We start from the raw sequence: 25870 nt of genomic DNA, 5'->3' as shown, positions 1-25870 counted from the left end.
CTTTTGCAGGTGTTTTGAGTTAATTAGCTGATGAGAGTGTGGCACCAGGTGTCTTCAATATTGAACCTTTTCACAATATTCTAATTTTACGAGATACTGAATTTGGGACTTTCATTAGTTGTCAGTTATAATCATCAAAATGAAAAGAAATAAACATTTGAAATACATCAGTCTGTGTGTAATGAATGAATCTAATATACAAGTTTCACTTTTTGAATGGAATTACTGAAATAAATCAACTTTGTCATGATATTCTAATTTTATGACCGGCACCTGTATATATATTTTTGTGAGAGAGAGAGAGAGGAGGGGCTGGGTGGTCTCAAGGTCTGGAACTCCTGCAGATTTTATTTTTTCTCCAGCCGTCTGGAGGTTTTTTTTTTTTGTTTTTTCTGTGCTCCCTGGCCATCGGACCTTACTTTTATTCTATGTTAATGAGTTTTGTCTTATTTTAATTCTTACTTTGTCTTTTTTCTCTTTCTTCATCATGTAAAGCACTTTCAGCTACATTATTTGTATGAAAATGTGCTATATAAATAAATGTTTTTGTTGTTGTTGTCTTTGTGGACTTGGAGAAAGCATATGACAGGGTGCCTCGAGAGGAGTTGTGTTATTTTATGAGGAAGTCGGGAGTGGCAGAGAAGTATGTAAGAGTTGTAGAGGATATGTACGTTGGAAGTGTGACTGTGGTGAGGTCTGCAGTAGGAGTGACGGATGCATTCAGGGTGGAAGTGGATCGGCTCTGAGCCCTTTCTTATTTGCAATGGTGATGGACAGGTTGACAGGCGAGATTAGACAGGAGTCCCAATGGACTATGAAATTTGCTGATGACATTGTGATCTGTAGCGATAGTAGGGAGCAGATTGAGGAGACCCTGGAGAGGTAGAGATATGCTCTAGAGAGGAGAGGAATGAACATGTGTGAATGAGAGGGAGGGCAGTGGAATGGTGAGGATGCAGGGAGTAGAGTTGGCAAAGGTGGATGATTTTAAATACTTGGGATCAACAGTAAAGAGTAATGGGGATTGTGGAGAAGAGTGTCAGGAGTGATTTGTGACAGACTGATATCAGCAAGAGTGAAAGGGAAGGTCTACAGGATGGTAGTGAGACCAGCTATGTTATATGGGTTGGAGATGGTGGCACTGACCAGAAAGCAGGAGACAGAGCTGGAGGTGGCAGAGTTAAAGATGCTAAGGTTTGTATTGGGTGTGACGAGGATGGACAGGATTAGAAATGAGTACATTAGAGTGTCAGCTCAGGTTGGACGGTTGGGAGACAAAGTCAGAGAGGCGAGATTGCGTTGGTTTGGAAATGTGCAGAGGAGAGATGCTGAGTATATTGGGAGAAGGATGCTAAGAATAGAGCTGCTAGGCAAGAGAAAAAGAGGAAGGTCTAAGAGAAGGTTTATATGTGGTGAGAGAGGACATGCAGGTGATGGGTGTAACAGAACAAGATGCAGAGGACAGAAAGATGTGGAAGAAGATGATCCGCTGTGGCAACCCCTAACGGGAGCAGCCAAAAGAAGAAGAGATGTTGGACTTTTTATTTCATTCTAATTACCTTCAGATTACCTGCTTCTAACTCTATAATCCTTGGATTCTGGCACTCTGTCATGTCTTTCTTCTACTTCAGTTACAGATGGCAGTAAGGTAGGCCAGCTAATTTGTGAAGTGTTCAGGTGCAGAGTTGTAAGGAAAGCTTGAGCAGGTATGAGGTATGAGATCAGACCTGTTAAGTTTTAAAGAGGCCCTTTTTGTAAAGAACGTATGGATTGGAATGGCAAGCAACAAGTGCTTTCTGAAACGCTAGTTCTCATTACCTGAGAATGTCACAGTAACTCAGTACCAGTACATTGACATGCAGGAGCTGGCTAATGGATAAATAGTCAAAAACTATAGACTAAAATTAATTAGTGCAGCTTCCATGCAGATCATGGACATTTTAATGACTGGATCTGTGTTTGGTTATCTCATCCTCTGAAAATAAACTTAACATACCAAAAAAATATATACACATAAGCTATTGTTGGATAATGCCTAATCATTTACTCGATTGAATAAAAGCTTTTTGATAATAAGCTCATTTACATCTAAAGTAGAGAGATATAAGCTGTCTGGTGTCTTTGTTAGTCCTTGATTATATCTTTGCCTCTTGCTATGTGATATTCATCCGTCTAGTGGTTCTTAATTGGCTTTGAAAGTAGCTTGTAGATGAATTGTGATTTAATTTTTCTGTACAGCTCGTCCATTAACAGATTGCAATAGATGTTAAGGAAATCGATTTCTTTGGATTTCAGTATAGCCTAATGTACCATTCACAGAAAATGAATACCACTTGGTTATTAAAATAGAAGAATTAATTTTTTTAAAAATCTAGGAAATCTTTATCAAAATTTGGTAGCCTCTTTCTGTCTTTTTTCTGAATCTGCCATTGTTATTAAGTTAACATTAATAGGAATTATTAATAACATTTAAAGGAATAGTTTCCTCAAGTTTTGAAATTCCCTAATAGTTTACCTGTCCTGCAATTATCTTTCATGAAGGGAAATTAGCTTTCAACTGGATAAAATAGACTATCAACATGGCATAAATCTTTTATAAATCCGGTTTTAACACCCTTAAAGCTAAGTGATTATGCAATCTTTTGGCCGGGGCAGGGTTAGGGGTGGTATGTTTGTGAACCCTACAGAATTAACAGTTTTCCTTCCCAAGCATGTCCTTTAGCTTTGCCTTCCTACTAAAGAGAATTTATTTAAATAAACAGTACCAAAATGCTTACATTTTAATGTATTAATTGAATACATTTTTCAACTTACTTTTACATTTAGTAATTCGTGGCAGTGATTTCAAAGTCTTCATTTAGCTGCTGATTAATCTTGTATATTGTGCTAATAAGAATTACTTATGAAAGCTTTGAAATCACTTCAGTTTTATTTTTGCCCGGCATCTCCTGAATCATCAGTACAACAAAACCTTTACATAAGATATACCATTCGTTGTGTATTCATGTCTAGTTATGCAAGACATTGAGCTTCTTGGTATTTCCCTCTGGTTTTGTCTCTCAAGACCAAAAATAATTCTTAGGTCATTTTTGGATCATATTTTGTGGAGAAAATTACACCCTCGTAATAAAAGCAAACCAATAGGTGTCTTAAACATAAAATGATCAGAAGGTCCTGGGGCCTCATGTATAAACGGGGCGTACGCACAGAAATGTTGCGTAAGAACTTTTCCACGTTCAAATCGCGATGTATAAAACCTACACTTGGCGTAAAGCCACGCACTTTTCCACGGTACCTCATGCCTTGTCGTACGCAAGTTCTCCGCTCGGTTTTGCAAACTGGCGGCACCCAGCGTCAAAGCAATGGTACTGTTCTTGTGTGATTACTCATTATTTTCATGACGCGGCTTTATAAATACACAGAAACTAACCGCATATTGTTTATTAGTGTAATGCATCTGATTGTAATTAACTCGTAACAATATAATGGTCCAGGGAACAGCCATAGTATTCCAAATACCATAACTGCTTTAGCGTTGTTACTCTCACTTCTTCTTCTTCTTCTTTCAGCTCCTCCCGTTAGGAGTTGCCACAGCGGATCATCTTTTTCCATATTGCTCTCACTGCACGACTCGGAGTATTTATATCACTGTATCTGAGTGTGAATCACAGCAGCAGCTGATCGGAAAGAGAATTATCTGTATACGGGATTAAGCACACGCTGTCTCTGCCACGGCAAAATGTTTTAAAGCCTTTCCTGTACAGACCTCGCGGTTCAAAACAGTTTAATCCCAAGAACTTTAAATGCACTCAATCAATTGCTCCTTGTAGAACAGTTTGTACTTATAAGTACAATCACTCCACTGTAAACTTGCACTACAGTTATAATATCTCACAACCTGGGACACTTTATAAAGCGCGTATTTACATATGATGACGATATCATTTTTAAGGTGAAATGCAGCAAAATATGTTTGTTAAATTATACACATAAAACTTTAACTTCATTTAAATAATCTATATTCTTCACTGGAAGTGTCGTGAAGGATAGAATAATTAAACATGTACTACGAAGATATTTCAATGTTCTTTAAACGTTTTGAAGAATCGGCGCTAAGCTTACAGATGGCTTAACTTCTATTACAGAGCTGATTGTGTGGCGATCGGTTACTTGGGGAAAGAAAAGCAAGGACTGTTGGGCGGGCCAGCCAATATATATTGAATATAAAACAGAAAGAGAAAATAACAACACAGCTAAAAACGCAGCGACAAATTTCGACAAAAGATAAATGGTTCTCATGAGCACGAGGCTCATAAAACACATGTTTAATAATGTGCTTTAGCTCCTATCATCATGAAAATGACATCACGTATACATCTCAGTATTTTAGTTATTCAGAGAGCTGTAATATCACAAATGTAATGGACTCTGTGTCCAGTTGGAGGAAGAGAGCCAGTTTAAGAAGCAAGTAGTGATTCACACACATAGATCACATACGATTAGAAGATCAAATACAAAACAAAGCATTTAACATGCTACTTTAATTACGATGTAATTTTGAGAAACTGGTTAATTAAACGATTTTAAGATGAAGTTTATAATGTTCTACTAAATGACAAAATAAACTACGTGATTAAAGTGGAAATGTCGAGATTGAAGTTGACATTTCGTGCTTTTTCCCCACCGTGTGCCTTTTTTCTCTGTACCCTAATAAGCTTTCATATGACACTCAGACAGTGGGCTTACAACTCTTCTTTTCACGGCAACTTTGATATGTGACTTCTTTTTATTTCCGGCACTGTGCGATTTTGTGAATGTGAGCTTTCAAGTTTCTCCAACACGCTATGTCACTCGATCAACTTCATTTTGTTGATTATACCACGGTTTATTTGAACAAATAGTATGTTTTTCCTTTGCCTCCACTTGGTATTCGCTGAAATTCTTATAATTTCCCCGTGCTTTTCCCATTGTCTTTTCACAGAAGGCTGCGCTTAAGGGCGATTTATATTGATTTGCATATTCAAATAGGCGTAATTCTGGGAGGATTTGGGGCGTTACAAAATGCGCGTGCACGAGCGTTAGTTTTCACGCTGATCGGGATTTATGTAGCGGAAGAACGTGGAAGTTGATGCGCACAGATTCCTGCATCTGGATTTTTCTGTGCGTAAACACATTTCGGCTTTTGTGCTTACACCATGTTATAGTGCGAGTTCTACGCACGGCGTTATACATGAGGCCCCTGATGTTGTGTATGCCACATCAACCGACCCCAGGGGTTCACCCTAAAATAGGACACAAGGGGTCAAAGTTCCTCCTTTTCACAAAATTTGAAAAACTGGGAATCAGCAAAGTAGGCATGTTTAGAGTTGTTTTTATTTTAAAATGCATGACAAATACGGTTATATTTTTGATATATGATTCTTTACTGGTCCTACTGGTAGCACTGTTAAGAGCCATTTCCCAAATTTCAAACATGAGCATGTGAGGCATTGTTTTAGGCTATTTCAATATCAGTGATTATAAATACAATGTTATTTTTCTTTTTTTTTTTATTGAATTTATTAAAGGCATATAACATTCCATACAATTGGGGGGTTATTTTTAATTTTTGATTCCTTACTAGAGATCTAGCCCTCTGTAGTCCTCTGTCACAGGGTAAAAAACTAGACATTTCTGTTACAATTGTGAATATTTAGACTTTAAACATTCTTGTAAATCTATTCTTGTTCTTGTAAATCATTGCACTTCTTATGAACACCCTGTATGAAGGCAGCTTACACTAATTCACATTTTTTTAAATTTTCTTATATTTTTTTACGGAACTGGGGCTGCAAAGTGGCACAAAAGTTTGTACTGTTACCTGATGGTTATAGTCTATAATGTGTTGCACACCATTGTCACATTACTTGATCCACATTCTTATAAGTTGCAGTTTACCAGTGTATTGATATATATTTAAGGTTCCCCTGCTAACTGCCATCCATCTAGGTATTATGGCTGAGATCCACATTATTATTCTCCCACTATTATCCTTTATGGTTGAAATGGCGTGGTATTTTGTTTTTGCCGCCAAGTTTCTCATGTTCTGTAGGCTAAAAAGAGAGATCACCGGTCCCTGAACAAAATAAGTGAAATGTTTTACCTAAACAGTGTAACTTTCATTTCATTACTGAATAAAACATTCTTATGGTAGTCTTTTGGATTATCCAGATGGTCCTTGGATCAAGTTTATGAAGTGCAGGAGTTGTCCTTGTGTAGACCACTGGTTTCCTTTTCATTATCTTCACCTGCATGCCACTTTAATTTAGCACAACCCTTATTATGGAGTTGTGAACAGCACCATTGGTCAGTGCAAGAGAGGTCAGAATGTCTACAGCAATTACCCTGAAATTCTCTGTGACCTCCAACAATATCTGAAGCATTGTTTTTAGATTCGGATTGTTTGGATGACCAGCTATTGAAAGAGTAGCTTGGTGCTGTGGGCAGAAAGGAAACAATCTTTATAAAGGGTTTGTAACCTATATCAGCCTGTCAAGCATCTGTGACTCGTGCTCAGATGTCTTCTTTCCTCCTTAAATTTCAGTTCTTCAGGATGTGAAAATTATGACTTGTATAGTGTGTGTGTGTGTGTTAAATGTGTATTTATCTTGGCAAAGGGTTTGCTTTATTTGTACCTCATTTTCCAAGCAGTGTCTGGGCTCTTAAGTTGGTTCACAGTATACTCATTGGAGCTCAGCTCTAAGGATGTCTCGTTCACTGAAGCATATGGCCTGTTTTCACTTTAAGCTGATTGTTAAGACATTTACACACTTATTCAGAATGCACGGAATTCTTAATCAAAAAGTACAGTTTATGCGCATTTTTCTTTTTATCTATCAGTAAGATTAAATGCAGCCTTTAAGTCACACGAATGCAGGAATACTGATCATTTCAAAGGATGACAAGTTTGTTCTCCTTGCTTGAGTCATGGTTTCCTTCATTAAAGTTGTTGGTCACAGTATTTGTATAAAGTTAACTGTAACTTTATAAAGAAGACTTTACATTTAAGTGTGTACTTTTTTTAAACTGTGTAGTGTTGTTACAAGAGGTGATTTGTTGTTTGTTTGTTATTTATATTTTTAACATAAAATCTTTATGTAAGATATTATTTTGCATTCCACCCAGTATGTTGTAGAAGCTGTCTGGACTTAAACCTATTTATTCATTAGACTGTCACACAGCAAGCTTATTTGCCGTCATCTTTTAATACCTTTTTTTTTTTATCTCCAGCCTTCAAGTATTTCCCCATCTTATTTCTGTTTTTGGCTCTTGAGTTATCATCCTGTACCTGCAGGCTTTTTCACCTTCACTTTAGTTTTTTTAATAAAAAAATATCTTGGAAGAATTACAGATGGGAAAAGGTTAAGCAAATGTAGCTCAGAATCAAGTGGGACAAAAATGAATAATGTTTAACAAAGATGTTCATCCTGTGGCTATTGAAACAAATTAAATTAACTTTGGAGAGGTGAAAAGTTAAGTGTTTCTAACATCATTGAAGTAAGCAAGAGATTACCATATATCAGAAGCAGAAAAGACAAGAGAAGTGAGTAACTGAGAAACGTAAGCTTGAAAGGAGCCCATACTTGTGTTGCGGTTTGTCTGAGCTGTTCTTATGGTTGACTGTCGATGCACTACATGATCAGAGAAGGTCCTATTTACTAGGGATTTCATAGAATTTATATTATAGTTTCACCATATTTTTGTAAATGTTAATGGATTTGCAACCCCTTTTTCGGCCTCGCATCTCTCTGAACTACACAGTATTAGCTATTACCATAATACCATTTACAGAAAAAGAATGAATAAAAAAGGTATTGTATTTACGCTGCAGAGTTGCAGACTTTCTGTGTGATATCTGTTACAGGTACTTCAAAGATCATCCTGATAATATATTTTATGAAAAGTTTTTTTTCTTGAAAGGCTGTGTGTTTGAATTAGATTTTGTTCTATTGGGCTGCTTTTATTTCAGTTGTCTGTTAATGATGTCAGTATTCTTTTCTGTGAATGATACAGCAATGTCAGACCTCCTTGTATCCACCGTGTCAGCAGAGTTATTAAATGTAAATACTGTAACACTATCTTCTGTTTTTAAATATAATGGTACTCGGGCATAATAGTGCTGCTGTTCATCAGTTGTACATTTCTTCTTCTACATACATGAGTGCCTTTAAATATTTTCCCTGATATTAAACTGTTAAGTGCATTGCTGTATTTTTGCTTATTAGCAGAGGTGCATGCTGATGGTGGCAGTTATTGGGTAGGGGGCACTTACAAACCATTACAAACTCAAAAAGAAGCAATGAAACTAAAAGAGTGTTATCTAAACACAGAAATAACAATGATAACACTGATGCCTCACTAGGGTCATTCACCTGTAACTGCTGGAGTGGGTGACCATTTAACTCAGCCAAGTGCTTTTCAGGGGCATCACAGCCTCCTCTTTGACCAACTTTCTCTGGTCTGGACATTCTTCTTCTCTGCAGCACAGACGCTGTCCATTCTACCACCCAGCTCCAAGCTCTCTGTAATGTTGACTGGTAGAGATTTTTCTCCAAAGGCCAGCAACCACACAGTAAACTACTTTTGGAGTCCTGGATGACACATTGAAGCCCAATGGCTGTACAGACCAGGGGGCAACCGAGCATCTCCAGGTGCGCCTGTATTCTTCAACCCCATAAATAACAACATTTATTTATAAAGCACATTTTCATACAAACAATTACATGATGAAAAAAGACAAAATAAATAAGAAAATAGAATTAGGGAACACTAATTAACACAGAATAAAAGTAAGGTCCGATGGCCAAGGAGGACAGAAAAAAAAAAATCTATATATTCCATACGGCTGGAGAAAAAAAAAAATTTGCGTGGGTTCCAGGCCACGAGACCACCCAGCCCCCTCTAGGCATCCTACCTAACATAAATGATCTCACAATCAGTCCTCATTGTATTCAGGGTTCACATGGAAGAACTTGATGATGACAGTCATGTGGACCTCTGGCCTTTAATCCATCAATGTAGGAACATCACGGTGCTTTGATTGGGTGGTGGTGGCACAGATCGCCACCACAGAAAAACGGAAAACGAACAGAGAGAAAGTAGGGGATAGTAGGGATTACGGAGCCACCAGGAATGATATTGATAATTAAATGCATATACAGAGTGTCAGGATTAAACTAAAATGGAGTTATGAGAAAGCCATGTTAAAGTAATGTGTTTTTAGCAGTTTTGTAAAGTGTTCCACTGTATTAGCCTGGCAAATTCCTATTGGCAGGCTATTCCAGATTTTGGGTGCATAACAGCAGAAGGCCACCTCACCACTTCTTTTAAGTTTAGCTGTCGTAATAATAAGCAGACACTTATTTAAAGATCTAAGGTTATGATTTGGAGTGTAAGGTAAAAGACATTCTGAAATATAAGATGGAGCGAGATTAATTAAGGCTTTCTAAACCATAAGCAGTATTTCAAAGTCAATTCTAAATGACACAGGTAACCAATGTAGTGACATCAAAACTGGAGAAATGTGCTTGGATTTTCTTTTCCTAGTTAGGATTCCAGCAGCCTTTTGGGTAGTCCTGAGAGGAGTGCATTACAGTAATCTAACCCACTAGAAACAAAAGCGTGAACTAATTCTCAGCATCTTGAGAGGTCTAACCTTTGCTATATTTCTTAAGTGAAAAAATGCTGTTGTTGTAGTCTGATTAATATGTGATTTAAAATTCAGGTCAGAGTCATTTAATAACACCCAAATAAAATAAAAAACCAACTGCTGAGGAAAAATAGACTGTCCTCCTCAATATTGCATAGGGGCATTAACATACTGTGCCGGGGCAGTTTATATTTTTCTCTGTTTGGCTTGTAGAACTCCACATAAATGAACTGGAACAACTCATTTAGATACTGGTAGTTGGTAACTTAAATACATAATTGGAGAAAACAAAACAAAAATGTAAAGGCCAATATCAAAGAGGCTGCAGTTACTTCTAATGTTTTAATATGAAAAAATATTTTAATAACCCTTTTGTACATTTTCTTTCTGCTGTTTTTTTTAATCACACATGAATCTCGTAGTGCTAAAGTTAGACCAACCCGTTAAGTACACTTGCTGTGAGTTATAAACAATTGAAGCCATTCTTCTGATCTTGCTGTAGCAGAACAATAAAAAGACGGAAGTTGTGGATTAAGCCAACCCATTCTGTGTTTTTATTGCACCCCTGGGCTGCAGACGTGACTCTGCTTGGTTTAAATTCAGTCACAGTGACAAATTGCTTTTGCTGTAGCCTGCTAACCACCACAGTATTAACCTTTCCATTAGCACTTACTTAGACTCTTTTACCCTGCCTTCTCTCAAGAATCTTAAGCCTTTTAGAGTTGATTGCTGGGCCAGCCTGGAAAATATCTAGAGCTCAAGCCCTGGGAGAAACTAAGAGTATTTGCTTTTGGACTGCTAGAAATGCTTTGTTTTATTTGAGCTTGAGCTTTTATATGAGGTGTTATAATGTTCAAATTGTATAACAGCAGCGTAGATAAAATTTTACAGAAGGAAATGCGAGTTTGCCAGAAAGGTAGCTGTATTTTATTTTTTATTAAGATGGTAATCAGGGCTTTAGGATAGGTCTGCCTATCATAGTTTGCTTTTTAAATAGAACATCATGTAACTGGAAAATTTTTTATGCCAATTTACTTACCTTTATTTCCTTTAACTGCAAAGTAATTGTGGTTTAAAGTAGTCCACTTATAGTGAGTACAGTAGTTTCCTCAAGTAGGGAAGTTGAGACTTTTCCTACATGTAATCTCCTGTAGCATACTTAAAAATGAAGTAAAAGGTAGTTAAAGAAAGAAAAACAGCTCTAGTTCTAAGTCATTTGTGCCAGCAGACTTTCAAGCAGATGAAGGCCATTGCCACTGCTGGCCATCAGCTAGGGAATTAAAGCTACAGATTTGCTAAAGGTCAAATGAATTGGCAATAAATCACATTTGTATGAAAGTTTATGATGTGTGAGGTAATGCTAGACATACATGTGGCTTTGCCTTTTTCAAATGAGATGCTTTGGAATCTCACTAATTCCCATGCCTTATAAAATCAAGGGAACGTGTACCTTTTCCCTACCAACTTTATTTGTTTAACTAGTTACACATCTGCTAAGGAAAGGCATTGATTTCTATTTTTTAATACAGTATATCTAAGTATTTTGGGTTTCAATCAATATAATAGCAGGTTGTAATATCTTTTCTTGAGTTTGTACTAACAAACCCAAAGAAAACTTTATTGTATGTGGGACGTTTCAATTGCAGTCACCATCCCAAGGCACAACATTCAACTATTTAGATTTTTTTTCTTTTCATTTGGAGCACAGGTCATTGTGCCACAAAGCCTGCTCACTGTACCTTCAGAGTGTGTTAGAATGATATCCCCAATTGTCTGACCACCATTTGACAGGGATAAGGTTAATTATAATTATATCATATTTCATATGATTTGCATTTATCAATCTTTAAGTCACACTCTGCATTATAGTTACCCTTTTTGTGTTAAATAAATAGCAAAATGCATCTTTTTTCAGGTAATTGTGAAAGTGACTGTTGTCACAGAATACTTGATTTGATCCCACTCCTGTCGCTTGTCTGTGTAAAGCTGTATGTTCTCGCTCTGCCTGCCTGTGTGCTTCAGCTGTCTACCTATACTGTACTTAAAATAGATTGATTGGTGACTGATTGTGAGTGTGCAAATGTACCAAGCAGTGGATTGGCACCCTAGTTTGTGTCAGCCTTGTACCCAATTTTCCAGTTAACCTAAAACTGCAATGTTACTAAATAAATGAAATGATAATGTCTAGTTTTAAGATATTATTTATGAGAATGTTTCTATTTAGCCTAGGTCCAGTTTTGAAAAGTTTGAGAAAAACTTCCACTTTTTAGGAACCAAGGTGGTATCATTACATTCACATCCTACATTAATCATGAATTCACTGTCATTCTGTTGATTTTTGCAAAATGCAGTTCCCAGTAATAAGCTTTTACAAGTACTTCATATTTTCTTTTAACTGCATGATAAACTGTAATTCTGAATTGGATTAAACAGGTTTACAAATGTTATTGCATATTTTGTCTAGTCCTTCATGTGTGCAATATTTCCCACAGATTGCAGCTCCCTGTCTAGGCCTGACTTGCTGGTGACATGCTTGCATTATGCTTGCATTACACTCACTGGTGAACTTGTTTCTGTAGGCCAAATGTTGAGTTTAAGTGTTTTAAATCCTGCACAGTGTTTAGATAAGTGCTTAGTACATAAAGGCAAGCAGAGTGTCGGGAGTGCGGATTTGTGACTTTTTGAAGTCGGCTCCCTTTCTGTTTGCAGATTTACTGATAATATGTAATACCTTGATTCAGTTTTAAGTGAAGTCTTTACTCAGAGTTGTTTAAGGGTCTTGACCATATTAGCTTATCTCTTTCAATGATTTGCTGCAAACATATGATGAAAGATAGATCTTAACGGCTCACTGTCCATGTGTGTAATAGAATATAACTACTGTTTTATTTAATATTAATGGTAAATTCTAGTTTACTAAAAAAAGTGCATATTGTGTAACATTGAAGCTTGTCACTCTCAGTGTCATTTCTTTATTTTATATAATTTATATACACAGATGGATAGATAACCATCAGTATTCTGAAATTACATATTATTGTGTTTTGATGGGTCTCTTACTGTCAATATTATTTCTTCATGTGTTTATTTTACTTCATACAATTTATATACACAGGTATGTGTTATGTTTCAGCCAGGGTCCCCACCCTCATCCCCAGCTGGGGATCAAATGTCTCTATTTCGTGGGTGGTCCCACACGAGGTAGGATCACCTACCTGTTCCTGTCAAGGGACTACCCTCAGTTCCTTTTGCCTTTTTGCTCCTCTGAGCATGTTTTTGTTTAACAGAAATTCTGAAAAATAAGTCTTTTTAATTATGAATATTCTGTTTGCCCTCTCATTGCTAGCTGGAGTTTTGACAGAAACCCCAACAAGTGGGAATTTAAAGTCATTTTTTGGGGCTAATTGTGTTTAGGAACCCCTAGTTCATGTTGTAGGTAGACACATAGGTCAATAGATGTGTATCCATCGATATTCTGAAACAACATATCATTTACTGTTCTATAGAGGGGGGGAGCCTAACTAGGCAGGATTAGTGTTCCATAGAAAGCAAAGCATAATTGCCCTCTGCCTTCAGTGTAATGCATCACTGCAACAAATGACCAGCATCCATCAATCCATATTGTACATCTGCTTTTTGCACTTGGTTTAATTTTTACATTTCACACTGGGGCCTAATTCAACATCATCTGGCACAAAGCAGCAACCCACCCCTCACACACATCTACCATTCATAACAGACCAAATTATAGCTGGTCATGTATTTTTGAGAGTATCTGATAGATTTTTTGCAGTATATATACTTTTCTCATTCAAGCATTTATTCATTCATTTTCACTATATTTTGCAAGGTGAGGGCTGTTATGGAAATACAGTGTGGGTGTGTGTGTGTTCTTATATATGCACTACTGGTTAAAAGTTTTAAAACACCTCAGTTTTTCCAGTTTTTCTTCAGATGTATTCAGTTGTAATACAATGAATAACCTAAAGTGGCGATAAGGTAAGTAGTAAACTACCAGAGGTTTTAATTTAAAGTTTAGGTTAGCAAAAACTGGAAAAAGGGAATATTACAAATGAATTCTTTTTCATGGAACAACTAATAGGTTACAATTTGCAGATGTTCTGCAGCAATTCAGGTTAATTAAGCCTTGCAAGTTGCAAATGTCCCAACCTCTGTTGATTATTTAAAAACTATCTGTCTGTCTTAAAGCAAAGTTGAAACAGACTGTGTTACTTTATCCTCTGAAGTATCACTTGGATAATATTACACAGTAGAAAATTCCAGTGATAATGGCAAGAAAATGGCAATTAACAAATGAAACGAAACAGAGCATTATTACCCTTAGAAGTGTAGGCCTTTCATTTAGGGACCCTGCAAAAAAAATATCAAAGAGTCCGTGAGTACGATATCCTACACAATCCAGAGGCAACTGGAAGAAACTCTGATGGGAAGAGATCTGGCAGACCCAAAGTCACCACCCATTCAGAAGGTAAGTTTCAGAGGGCCACCAGCTTGCGTGATAGGTGCCTCATACCACAACAGCTTCAAGCACAGATTAACAGTGGTTGAGAATAAGCATATCTCGGTTTCTATTGTGAAGAGGATACTTTGTGTTGCAGGTTTGACAGGGCGAGTGGCAGTAAGAAAGCCATTTCTTAAAAGACAAAATAGGGCATTGAAATTCCAGCTGTGGACTACTGAAGACTAGAAGAAAAGTCTTATGGAACAATGAATCAAAATTTTGAAATCTTTGGTTCATCACACGGGGTGTTTGTACGCCTTCGAGTTGGTGAAAGGATGGTTCCTCAATGTGTGGCACCAACTGTCAAACATGAAGGAGGAGCTGTGATGTGTTGGTTTTTTTTGCTGGAGGCAAAGTTGGTGACTTGCACAGAGTGACTGGCATTGTGAATCAAAAGGGTTTCCACAGTTTGGCTGTTCTATCAGCAAAAGGTGGCTACTTGGATGAATCAAAAAATGTAATAAAATTTTGTACACTTAATGATTCTTTGATTTATTGTTTTATATGCCATGTTTATATGTTTATTTGTTCAATGCTTCTTCTTCTTGTTCTATTGTTTGTTTCAACTTGCAAGGCTTAATTTACTTTAATTGCTGCAGAACATCTGTAGATTTTAACCTATTGGTATTTCCCTAAAGAAAGCTTATTTTCAGTTTTTGCTGCCATAAACTTTAAATTTAAATCTCTGTCAGTTTACTTCTTACCTCGGCACCATTTTAGGGCATTCATTGTATTTCAACTGATTAAATGTAGAGGAAAACTAGATAAACCAAGGTGTCCTAAAATGTTTGACCAGAAGTATATATATTTTTTTATTTAATCTGCCTTTATACTTTATTTATGTTTTGCCTTCCTGCTTTGTTTCTTTGCCCTGGGTAGGCCCTGATTAAACCTCCAACAAAGACTGTGCCGCAGCATGCATTAATTTATACCTTTATTTTTTTTTATTTTATTTTTTTGCTTACTTTGACTTTTTTATTTGTGGTTAATTTATTAGACAGAAGATATAGAAGAAATTGCAAGGCGGGTACAGAAGTTGCCAAAGGTAAACAAGAAGAGACAGCGAATTGTAGTCTTCACCCAAGGGAAAGATGGCACCGTAGTCACCAGTGGTATATTTCTTTATTTATTGTTTATCACTTTGTTTGTTTGTTTGTTTGTTTGAATAGTAACATAATTAAATGTATGGCTTGTTGTGAAGTATATCTGTAGCTTGTCTATTTCACATCATGAAAAATGTAAATATAGGTTATTAGATAGTTCATAAAATTAGTTCAGTGTTGGTTATCTGGTAAAAAGTCTGTCTTCAGTAGGGAAAATGCTTTGTGGAAAACTTATGACTTTGTGTGCCCCTTTGAAAAACACAGAGCTGTGGTATGTCGCTTCACACTTTATGAAATCAAAAAACAGATTACATGTTACAGATGAGAAAATAAGGACTAGAAAATAATGACAAGTACAAGGGAAGCAGGTAACCTTAGATTTTTTTCAGCCATTCACTATGATAAATCTCCAGTAGAGATAGAGAGGAGGGGTTAGCAATAGAGCATCAAGGCAAAAAGGGCAACTCTTGAATGCATTTACAGCACAGAATCACTTTTTTGAGACACTGAGACACCCAAGTCATTTTTCACTGCATTGGGTTTATCATACAAATGTTAACAGCATCAATCCCCTCTAGACCGATAAGGGTGTTCCAAGAAATCACTACTTGCCTAAACCTTGTCAGGAAAGGAATATTACAAGGGTCTCATTCTTTTTCTGGCCACGGACTAAGTTCCCAGATTCAGAAACTCATTTGATGTCTGGGCTGAGGTTAAACCCAAGCCCCCGAGGTTGTAGAGAAAATGAACACATCTATTGTCGTCTTATAGGTGCTTCACAGTGATGAATAATACCTGCTAGCCTTTTTCATTTGTTCTTTATGAAGACAAAGTTTTGTGGCTCTGTGAACTTTATATAAAATTCATGATGAATGTTAGGTGGGAAGAGAGAGTATGTTGAGATGTCTTCTACAAAGGCAAACATGATAAATGTCAAGGAATTTCTGAGCTCTGGGATAAGCCATACAGTGGCAAGCAGAGCTAAATCTGATTGCTATGTTGTTATTCATGGCAGCCAAATAAATGTCAATATAAAAGAGAATTAAAGATTTTCATTTCCCAGAGGCGGGCCTCTAATACAGCTTGATCTTTCATTTCGTTTGTAATTTGTTCTCTTGTCGGGATGCAATCATTCGCCAAGCTCAGCATGTCATGTTAAGTCATTTAATAATGATTAAGGACACAGAAATCTTGGCCTATGGGGCAATTCTCAAAAGAGTCTCTGTTTTTGTTTTTTTAAAGAGTGTATTTTTGTTGGTACTTTGCTTTTTTCTTTCTAAATAATTTATGACTTAATGACTGTGTCAGGAAAATCGCTGTCCTTAATTTAACATTCAGTAAGTCCATGCAAATGCACCAGGTCTAGCTGAGTTATCTATTAAAATACTAATTAGGCTTATTGTGCCCTGAACCTTTGCGGTGAAAAGGACTAATAAATGATCATGTGGGAAACTGGTGAGAGTACATCTAGAATTTTAATTTGTTTTCTGGTCTGTGGCCACCAGCCAGCAAGTGTTTGTCAGGGTGGATAAAGATGCTGTATCTGTAAATTATAGTGAGAGTACAGCTCAGTACTAGAAATACATTGAAACCCTAAAGATGATCAATTTACATTTTATGTAGCGAAAGTGATTGAGTATTTGACATTGGGAGAGCTGTTGTGTTCAGTGATTGCTATCATGTTTTGCTTAGTACACTAAAATATTTTGAACTGATCTTTTTGTTTTTGCATTCAGAGCAGGAACAAATGCAGGATTATCAAACATTACATGGTCTTGTACATCATCTATTGTTTTGCTGAGGGATTAATAATTTGAGAATATTGAAGCCACTGTTTTCTCCTTCTAGCAAGAGCTGTGCAGGTAAAGAACATTGATCCTAGTGCAAGAGGAGCTGGAAATGATGCCACAAGGGCATATGTTCAAATTTGCAACTCTCTTACCATATGATCTCAAGCAAATCATCTACCATTCCTGTATTATTGTTCTAGGAATATGTTGTACTTCATGAGATGTTCACCACAAAGGCACATTACTGTTCAATTAAATATATATCGTCCAGCAATCCATCAGGATTAATTTATTCATTGCCAAATTGTGGGGGTCAGAGCCTGTCCAAATAGCATTGGGCATATGGCAACAGTCATTTGTAAGGCAAATAATAAATGAAAATTAAACTAATATACCTTTGAAGAGACTGCTACCATTACAAGAAAAAATAATACCAAACCAGCAGTGGAATAGTGCGTCATACAGAGAACCTTTAGGCGGCAGGTGTTCAAAAGGTAAAATGGTAGTGTCCCCACCCACTGGTCCCTAAATAACTGTAACCTCCTTCCTGTCATCTGAGGGAAGTATCGGTTATATTAAATATGCATTGCATAGAGTTGAACAAAAACATTTGGTTGCTGAGGAAATTCAGATTTTGTTTGTCAATGCTCCAATCTTTCTGTGAGTCCTTGTTCTCTATGGTGCCTTTCAAGGAGCATGTATCACGGCGCACTTCACAAACCAAACAGAAGTACCATTCTAAGTAGCAAATTAATTTGAAATATGACAGAATACAATGATGGATACTCTATAGAGCCTATAAAACATTAACTAATGTGAAAGGACCTGAATGGACTTTTCAGCAGAATCGGGAACAGTACAGATTATTCAATTAGAGAGTAGGGTTGCAAGAAGAGTCTACTGAGATTCATCCATCTAACCCCTGCAGCACTGGGGGAACATAGCCTGTCCCAGTAGTATCAAGTGCAAGACAGGAATCAACCTAATGCACATGCTTATGCCCATATTCTCTCATGACAGGCCAGTTTAGATTAGCCAGTTAATGTAATCTACATGTCATTGCGATGTAGAATGAAAGCCAATGCAGACGTGTGAATTATGTGCAAACAGCACACAGATAACCCATGACCCTGGAGCTGTGAGGTAGCAGCGCTATTTTCTGTATTACTGTACCTACACAAACACAACAAGCAAATGTGTGTTTCCAAGTATCATTTAGCAATAACTTCTTTAGAGCTTCATTTTAAGTCTGAAAGAGTATTCCAGAGAGTCACAGCCATAAATCTAAATGAATGTGTGTACAGAGGTGCACAGTGAAGCTTTGGAATTACAACGAGCCCTGCATCAGGGAGTCTCAGGTGTCTGGTATGGAGACATGCAGTAATGACAGATATCCTGGGATATTGTGATTGGTTATTGAGTGTTGAAGAAGGGATATCATAAAGAAAACCAGTATATTTGAGCTGGATGAGAGCTTTTTATGTTTATTGGTCTGTATGTGGTAGTGTCATTTTGGACTTGTAATATATTCAACAGTTAGTCAGGATGACTTAAGAATAAGTTGTAATAATACAGCTAAGAGGTAATAAAGGAATTAGTGTGTGTTTTTACATTATAGTAGGAGAGACTAGGTCGAGTGCATGAACCTGTGCATGAAAAATTATAACTGGAAAGCACTGTACAGGTAAACAGTACTTGATTAGACATTGCTGATGTGACTGGTTTAGGTGCCTTCATCCTTAATTTTTGTGCCAGACAAAAGTAACAAGACAAAAAGTTACAAAACTAAAGTTAGTCAAAGAATGACCATGTAGGCCCATTTCATCCGTTTAAGTGTCCAGTGAATCAACAAGAAATTTTTGCCAGTGTAAGTTATTCAGCCTGATTCACTGCCTTAAATAAACCCCATAATTTCTTGAGCCAGAAATAGAGCTTGTTTCAGTGAGGCTCGCCATTAATGAAATTTATAAATGGAGCATTTTTTGTTAAATCCATGGCCTCATGCGTTCACTGTAGTTGAAATCTGTTTGTATCAGTCTCATACAGATTCAGTCAACAACAGGCTGACATTGCTAATCAGGTGGCAAAGTCTCTTACAGGACTTTAATCAAATAAACAAATGTAAGAACACATCTCATGCATAGATCAAGTCAGTAGTTTGAGAGCTTGGAAAGTAATAACATTGTTGCCCTCCTGTTGATTTTTTTCAACTAATTGTTTCTTTGTTTCCTTGAAATGCTCTGTACTACAAATTCAGCGTGTTACAGCATCTCCTATAGTCAAGAGTATTTGAACACTGAAATGGACACCTGCTTCTCTGAATAAATTATATTGTTACTGGACAAAGCCTTTGCAGCAGCATTGAGTACAGTGTTGTACTCCTCTCACTCGCAGCACTGACTCCTCCTGTGGTCCTCACCACACAGTTGGGACTAATTAAAGCTGCTCTACACAGTTTGTGACATGCCTTAGTGTATTGTTCCCTGGGCCAGGACCACCCGATCTCTAATTATGACCTCATCTTTTCACAGATTGAAACAATTTACATTACAATAAAGTTAGGGCTCCTATAAACACACTCTTGTTAATTTTAATCATTTTTTTATGAGGAGCAATTATATAAGTCTGCTCTGTGATTGGCCCACTCCCTGAGGAGCTTCATATTGGATTGTTTGTTCCCTGAATTTCAAATCATGGTAATGGATTCCTGAATAAATGTGCAAAATCTTTGTTTTTGGCTTCTCTTTCAGGGACTGTTCTACTTGTAACATGCACAATACTACTTATTTCACTTAATTAATCAGTCTGATTATTAATTTCCAACTGTCTGGAATAACAAAATTCTTCATCTTGTCATAGGTTTAAGTCTTAGCCTTGTCACTGTCAACAGTGAACAGTTTGCATGTTCTGTCCATGTCTTCATGGGTTTTTCTCTGGGGTGTTCTAGATTTCCTGACCTAACTAAAAACATTTTTGTTAGATTTATTGCCAGTTCCTATTTGGCCCTTTATGAATGGGAAGGGGTGTGTGTGAGTGTGTCCTATTATGATGCTTTTGGTTTGTTTCCTAAAGCTGGTAGGATAGGCTCTGACACTTGTGACACTGAACTGGATTAAGTTGGTTTGATGATAGTTGAAGGTCTGTTAGAATTTATCAGCATACTTATTCACCATTATCATAATACAGTGATGGACAAAGATTTGTGCACTATTTAGAATGACATTTGTTCATGCAATAATGTGATTATTTTTGTCATGTCCTATTAATAGATAAAGAGAACCCAGCTAAATGTGACATACTCAAATCTGGGAGTGTGGTCGTTAATGATACTACCTCATGAGTTCAGGCTCTTGTCTTGGCCCAGGCACTGCTTTTGTGGAGTTTGCACCTTCTTCTCCTCTTCCTCCTCCTCTTCTCCAGGGAAGCGCTAGATTCCCATGATTCTGATAATTGGCTTTAAAATGCATGGATGGACATTTGTTTTGTTGTGATGTTATGATGCCTCAAATAGAAGAACATGAAAACTGAGAGGTGCTGTTTTGCGTACATTTCTGGCTGTGAAACTCAGTGTTACTTGCGTATGTTTGTGTCATTCCTACCTGTTTGAGATAGTGCAGCATATTGAAGTAAAATATACAGTAATTACTACATCCAGAAGAGCAAAGGCTGGAGGATTTCCATGAATCAATACTGCTTGGTAATGGTCTTTGAGATTAGATGAGTGTAGTTGATCTTTATTAACTTGGCAAATGATGAAACATTTAAATAAACCTCAATTACCATCAAACTGTTTTGTTAATACACAGTCAATTCAGAAAGTATCCAGATCCTTTTAATTTCTGCAAATTTTGTAGATTTTATATCAAACTAGCAAAATACCTGCGCTTCGCAGCAGAGAAGAAGTGTGTTAAAGACGTTATGAAAAAGAAAAGGAAACATTTTAAAAATAACTTAACATTTGCTTTCTATTCGTTTGCATAAGCACAGTCCTTCACCAACAGTCATTTAATGTTAACTCAGACCCGGCACTTAAAAGTTTCTGTCGCACTTTTGCCGAGTTTGTGCCAAACACTATTCTATCCCTGACCATCTCATTTTCGTTTGCATTAGTAGGCATGACAAACGCCAGCGGCAGCGTATCTATAAACTTAATTTAAAGATTACGGTTTACACTGTGCTTTGTTTCCGCAGTAGCTGCACTTACGAATATGCTTGTATGCGTCACTCGCTTCATATTCTTTTGCTGCTTTCTCAATTGTGTAATGCGTTTTTTGTTCAGCGCTCTTTGGAGCTCTTCCTTGTTCTCTACGTACTGCGTTCACAGTCAGTTCACGTGAGCCGCTCTCTTGTGTGATCTTGCGATGTCCATGGCTTTATTTAATGTTAGCTAAGACCCGGCACTTAAAAGTTTCTTGCTACAGCAATTTTAACTCTGTTACAAAGTGATCCAAAGTCTCGTTTATACCTCGTGTCTTCTCATTAAACTTGTATCTCGCGAATATCATATTCGTCATAGGCATGACAAATGCCAGCGGCAGCGTGTCTATAAACTTAATTTAAACTTACGGCTTACACTGTGCTTAGTTTCCGCAGTAGCTGCACTTATGAATATGCTTGTATGTGTCACTCACTTCATATTCTTTTGCTGCCTTCTCAATTGTGTAATGTGTTTTTTGTTCAGCGCTCTTTGGAGCTCTTCCTTGTTCTCTACGTACCGTGTTCACAGTCAGTTCACATGAGCCGCTCTCTTTTGTGATCTTGCGATGTCCACAGCTTTATTTAATGTTAGCTAAGACCCGGCACTTAAAAGTTTCTCCTGCACTTTCGCTGAGTTTGTGCTAAACACTAGACCATCTCATCTTCGTGTGCATAAGCACAGTCCTTCACCCGCGAATATTTACCTTAGATGGGCAGGCACTTAATTACGTGGGAGGCGTGATGATACGGGACGCAACTCCGCCTCACACGGCGACCGAGCAGCAGGCTATGGCCGTATATATGGTCGAAAGTAGGTTCCAGTTATGACCATTATGCGTAGAATTTTGAAATGAAACCTGCCTAACTTTTGTTAGTAAGCTGTAAGGAATGAGCCTGCCAAATTGCAGCCTTCCACCTACACGGGAAGTTGGAGAATTAGTGATGAGTGAGTGAGTAAATGAGTCAGTCAGTCATTTATGGCTTTGCGTTTTATTAGTGTAGATGGGTAAACTCAATAAAGACAAAGTAAAAGCTTGTTTTCAAAAAGGTTGGCAAATGTATTAAAAAGTAATTCATGTAAGTATTTACGTCCTTTGCAGTTGCACTACAAATTATAACCTTGTGCATCCTATTTGCTTTAATTTTCCTTAACATGTGTCTTGAATTTGATTGGAGTCCACCTGTAGTAGACCGAATTGATTGGTCATCATTTAGAAAGATACACAACGGTGTATATAAAATACCACAATTCACACTGCATGTCATGTCTGATTGAACAAAAAGCAAACTCTATGGGCTGAAATCCAAGCAGTATGTCTGATGAAAACCAGACACTGCTCATCACTTGCCTAATACTATACCTACGGTTAAAGCAGGGTGTTTGCAGCATCATGGTATCGGGGTGTTTCTTAGAAACAGAAACGGGTAGACCGGTCAGAATTGAGGGATGGGTGAATGCATTCAAATACAGAAAGGTCAGCTAAGAAATCCTACTCCATTGTGCATGCAGCCTCAGACTGAGATGATGGTCCACCGTTTAGTGCAACAAAGACCCAAAGTACACTGCCAAGACAGTGGTGCAGAGCTTTGGGACAAGTCTCAGACTGTCCTTGAGTGACCCAGGCAAAGTCCACACTTAAGCCCCATAGAATATCTGCTGAGAGACCTGAAGATGCTCAAATTCAAGTGTGTAAAGAGAGAGCAAAGAGACTTGCCCAAGAAGACACAAAGCTGTAATTGCCGCGAGAGGGGCTTCTTCAAAGTATTCGATTAAGAATCTAAATACTACTATGAATGAGAGATTTCAGTTTTTGATTTTTAATAAATTTGCAGACATTTCTGAAAATATGTTAATTTTGTTATCAACACAATATAAAGTGTGCAAAATGTGTAAAGGCCTAGATACTTTCTAAATCCACTGCATACCCAATTACAATAGTTAGTAAAATTAAGTTTTTATATGTACATTTTTCTGTTTGATAATTCAAGAAGGTAGCATGAAAAATAGAAAAGAATACATTTTTTTTTTCCTTACATGCTTAATGCAGTACACAGTTGATGAGGATCCAATGTGAAAACTATTCAGTGGGAGTTAACCAAGGACAGGATACTGGTCCATCATAAGGTCACATGATTTTCCTATTGGGAAAATTAAGATCTATCTATTTATTCTTTAACAGACACTATCAAGAGTGCTTTTTAAGATTCACAAAGGAAATATAGCAATGTGTTAATTTATATTCTCTGAATTTAAATTATAATCTATTAAAGTTTGTCCTTTGTATATGTGCTTGTCTGCAGTAATGTTTCAAAGTGCATACATTTTTTCAGTTCATTTTTTTCTCGAACTTTGTTCTACCTACCTGAAATTAATAAAAAAACACCTTTTTTAAGGTGTGCATAGCTATTACTTGCCATCGTTGATATATTGCTTCCATAGCAAGAAGGGAATTCCTCCTATTCTGTGGTTTAATTGGAGATTTGATTCACTAAAAAGGGACAACAAACACAATGAGTGTACAGTTTGCCCAGTTATAGCTGCACTCATTTTTTTTTTTTAACATCCTTGCTTTATTGTGATATTAGCTGAAGCAGCTTGTAAGAGTGAAAGTAAGGCAATGGGAGCCTCCTAGAGTGTCATGCACCATTAAACATCAATGCAGTGTACATGGATGTATGCACACTAAACCATAAGCTGAAATTACATTTTATGATGGGTAATTTTTATATCATTTAGAACTAGTCAGGCCTATGACGCATATTATTTTATACTTATAAACAAAGTACCCAGTCGATACCTCATACTTGTTTTGAATGATGAATATTTCAATATTTGATCTATATGTGTATGCATTTCAAAATTTTTTTATCAATCTCTTAAAGAGAGCAAATGTTTTAACTCGGTTGCATTGGCTACTAAAACACAGATAGATAGTAATACATTATAGATTTGAGTAATCTAGATATAATTGTGTGTTGTAAAATAGTTGGCATTGTGGTTAGTGCTGTAGCAGTAAGATTTTAGCGTCTTGGGTTCAAAGCTCACACCTGGCTCCACGTGTATTTTATTTTCCAGTTTATTTGGATACTCTAATTTTCATCCCACATCCCTAAAGGGATATGCAATTGTCTGATTACCGATTACAGCAAGCGATTCAATTCAAAGTCCAGTTTCTTAAACCAATAAATAAATGGTTTTCGAAGCTTTGATTAGTAATGGCATGATAGATCTTAGAGTCAGTAGTTTTAATTTTTATTACATGTTTGAGATTTTCTATTGAAGTGTTACTTTGGTTCTGCTAACTGTAGTAATACCCTAAAATTAAGTAGAAGCAATTTTATTTTTATCCTTGGCAGCCATCTCGTAGCTTTTTTTCAGTTTTAAGGACATTATACATTATGTATATATGCATGAATTTAGTCCTGTTGACCTTTCTAACATGTTACATTATTAAACATTGTGCCATAATTTGTGGTCTCCTAATAAAGAATTACTTTTTGTGATGTGAACACCCTGGATTAGACCCTTTCTAATACAGGCTTTGAGTTATTATTGAAACAAAAAATACCAAGTGAAGGATTTGATAATGAAAACTTCAGTGTTTGCAGAGTTCCTTCATGTACTTTAAAGATATATCCAGTCCACCTTGAAGCTTATCTTCAATCAGGATAACCCAGTACATTCTGACAGGCTAAAGCCTTTGTTTTTTTTTGAGAACCTTACACTATAAAATATAACTTGAATTTGTGGGTAAGATTGCTTTAAACATATGTGGTGCATTTAATATCTCTCAATTCTAAAAGAAATTCTTAAGACGAGATGAGACTATTACCAAGAGATTTTTTCAAGTCCGGCCCTCCTCTCAGCCATTTATGGTTAATAGCCCATGTCAACGGTCCTCTCACCTCTCATTTGCGTGAATGCTTTTGTCAGACACAGTTCCTGTGCTCTCAGCTCTTATGAACATTTACAGTTTCCAATGAGAATAGCTTTTGCTATGACAATTAACAAATCACAGGGACAAACATGTGAAAAAGTCAGTTTGTTTATTAGATAAAGGAACAATATTCACTCACGGGCAGTTATACGTTTACACGATGTAACTCCAAACACAGAATCAAAATACAAAGCAATATTGACAAAAAGTTAATTCCAAATATTGTTTTTACTGAAGTTTTACAGTAAAAATGTAAGTTTAAAAAGTATTTGCATGTTAATTTCAAAGCAAAACAGAACGAAAACGTATAAAGCAACATATACCTCTAACACAACATGAAACAATTTTATTTCAATTTGTTACATTTTACTATTTTTTTCTATGGTTAATTACTCGCTGTCATGTAAAATAGTTAGGTCTATTATGCATATGTATCAATTCCCATGAAAAGGCTAGTGCTTAGCTAGCTAGGTAGCTTTTCCACTGTCTCAACACAAGAGAATGTGTCCATTTGAGGTGGAATATTATAGAAGCCACACATCCATTTTCATCCAAGGCCTAATTTGTGCTTTTGTAGTTGATGCTATTTATTTTGCAAGCCATGTGCTTTTTTAAGGTCCACCCTTGAATAC

The 25870-nt window shown here is 36.8% G+C and overlaps 1 protein-coding gene across 5 annotated transcripts in view; it reads left to right on the top strand.

The window, feature by feature from the left end:
* LOC120541666 (adenosine kinase-like) overlaps positions 1 to 25870 on the top strand; it is a 562677-nt gene that overhangs the window by 508698 nt on the left and 28109 nt on the right. For all 5 annotated transcript variants that reach the window (XM_039773555.1, XM_039773528.1, XM_039773547.1 and 2 more), the window contains one exon: positions 15208 to 15322. In XM_039773555.1, coding sequence (XP_039629489.1) covers positions 15208 to 15322 — 115 coding nt within the window. The remainder of the gene's footprint in view (positions 1 to 15207; positions 15323 to 25870) is intronic.

The sequence above is a fragment of the Polypterus senegalus genome, chromosome 1, assembly GCF_016835505.1.
Source record: "Polypterus senegalus isolate Bchr_013 chromosome 1, ASM1683550v1, whole genome shotgun sequence".
Classification (NCBI taxonomy): Eukaryota; Metazoa; Chordata; class Cladistia; order Polypteriformes; family Polypteridae; genus Polypterus; species Polypterus senegalus.
The sequence above is the reverse complement of the archived record's forward strand: the minus strand, read 5'-3'. Positions and strand labels throughout refer to the sequence as shown.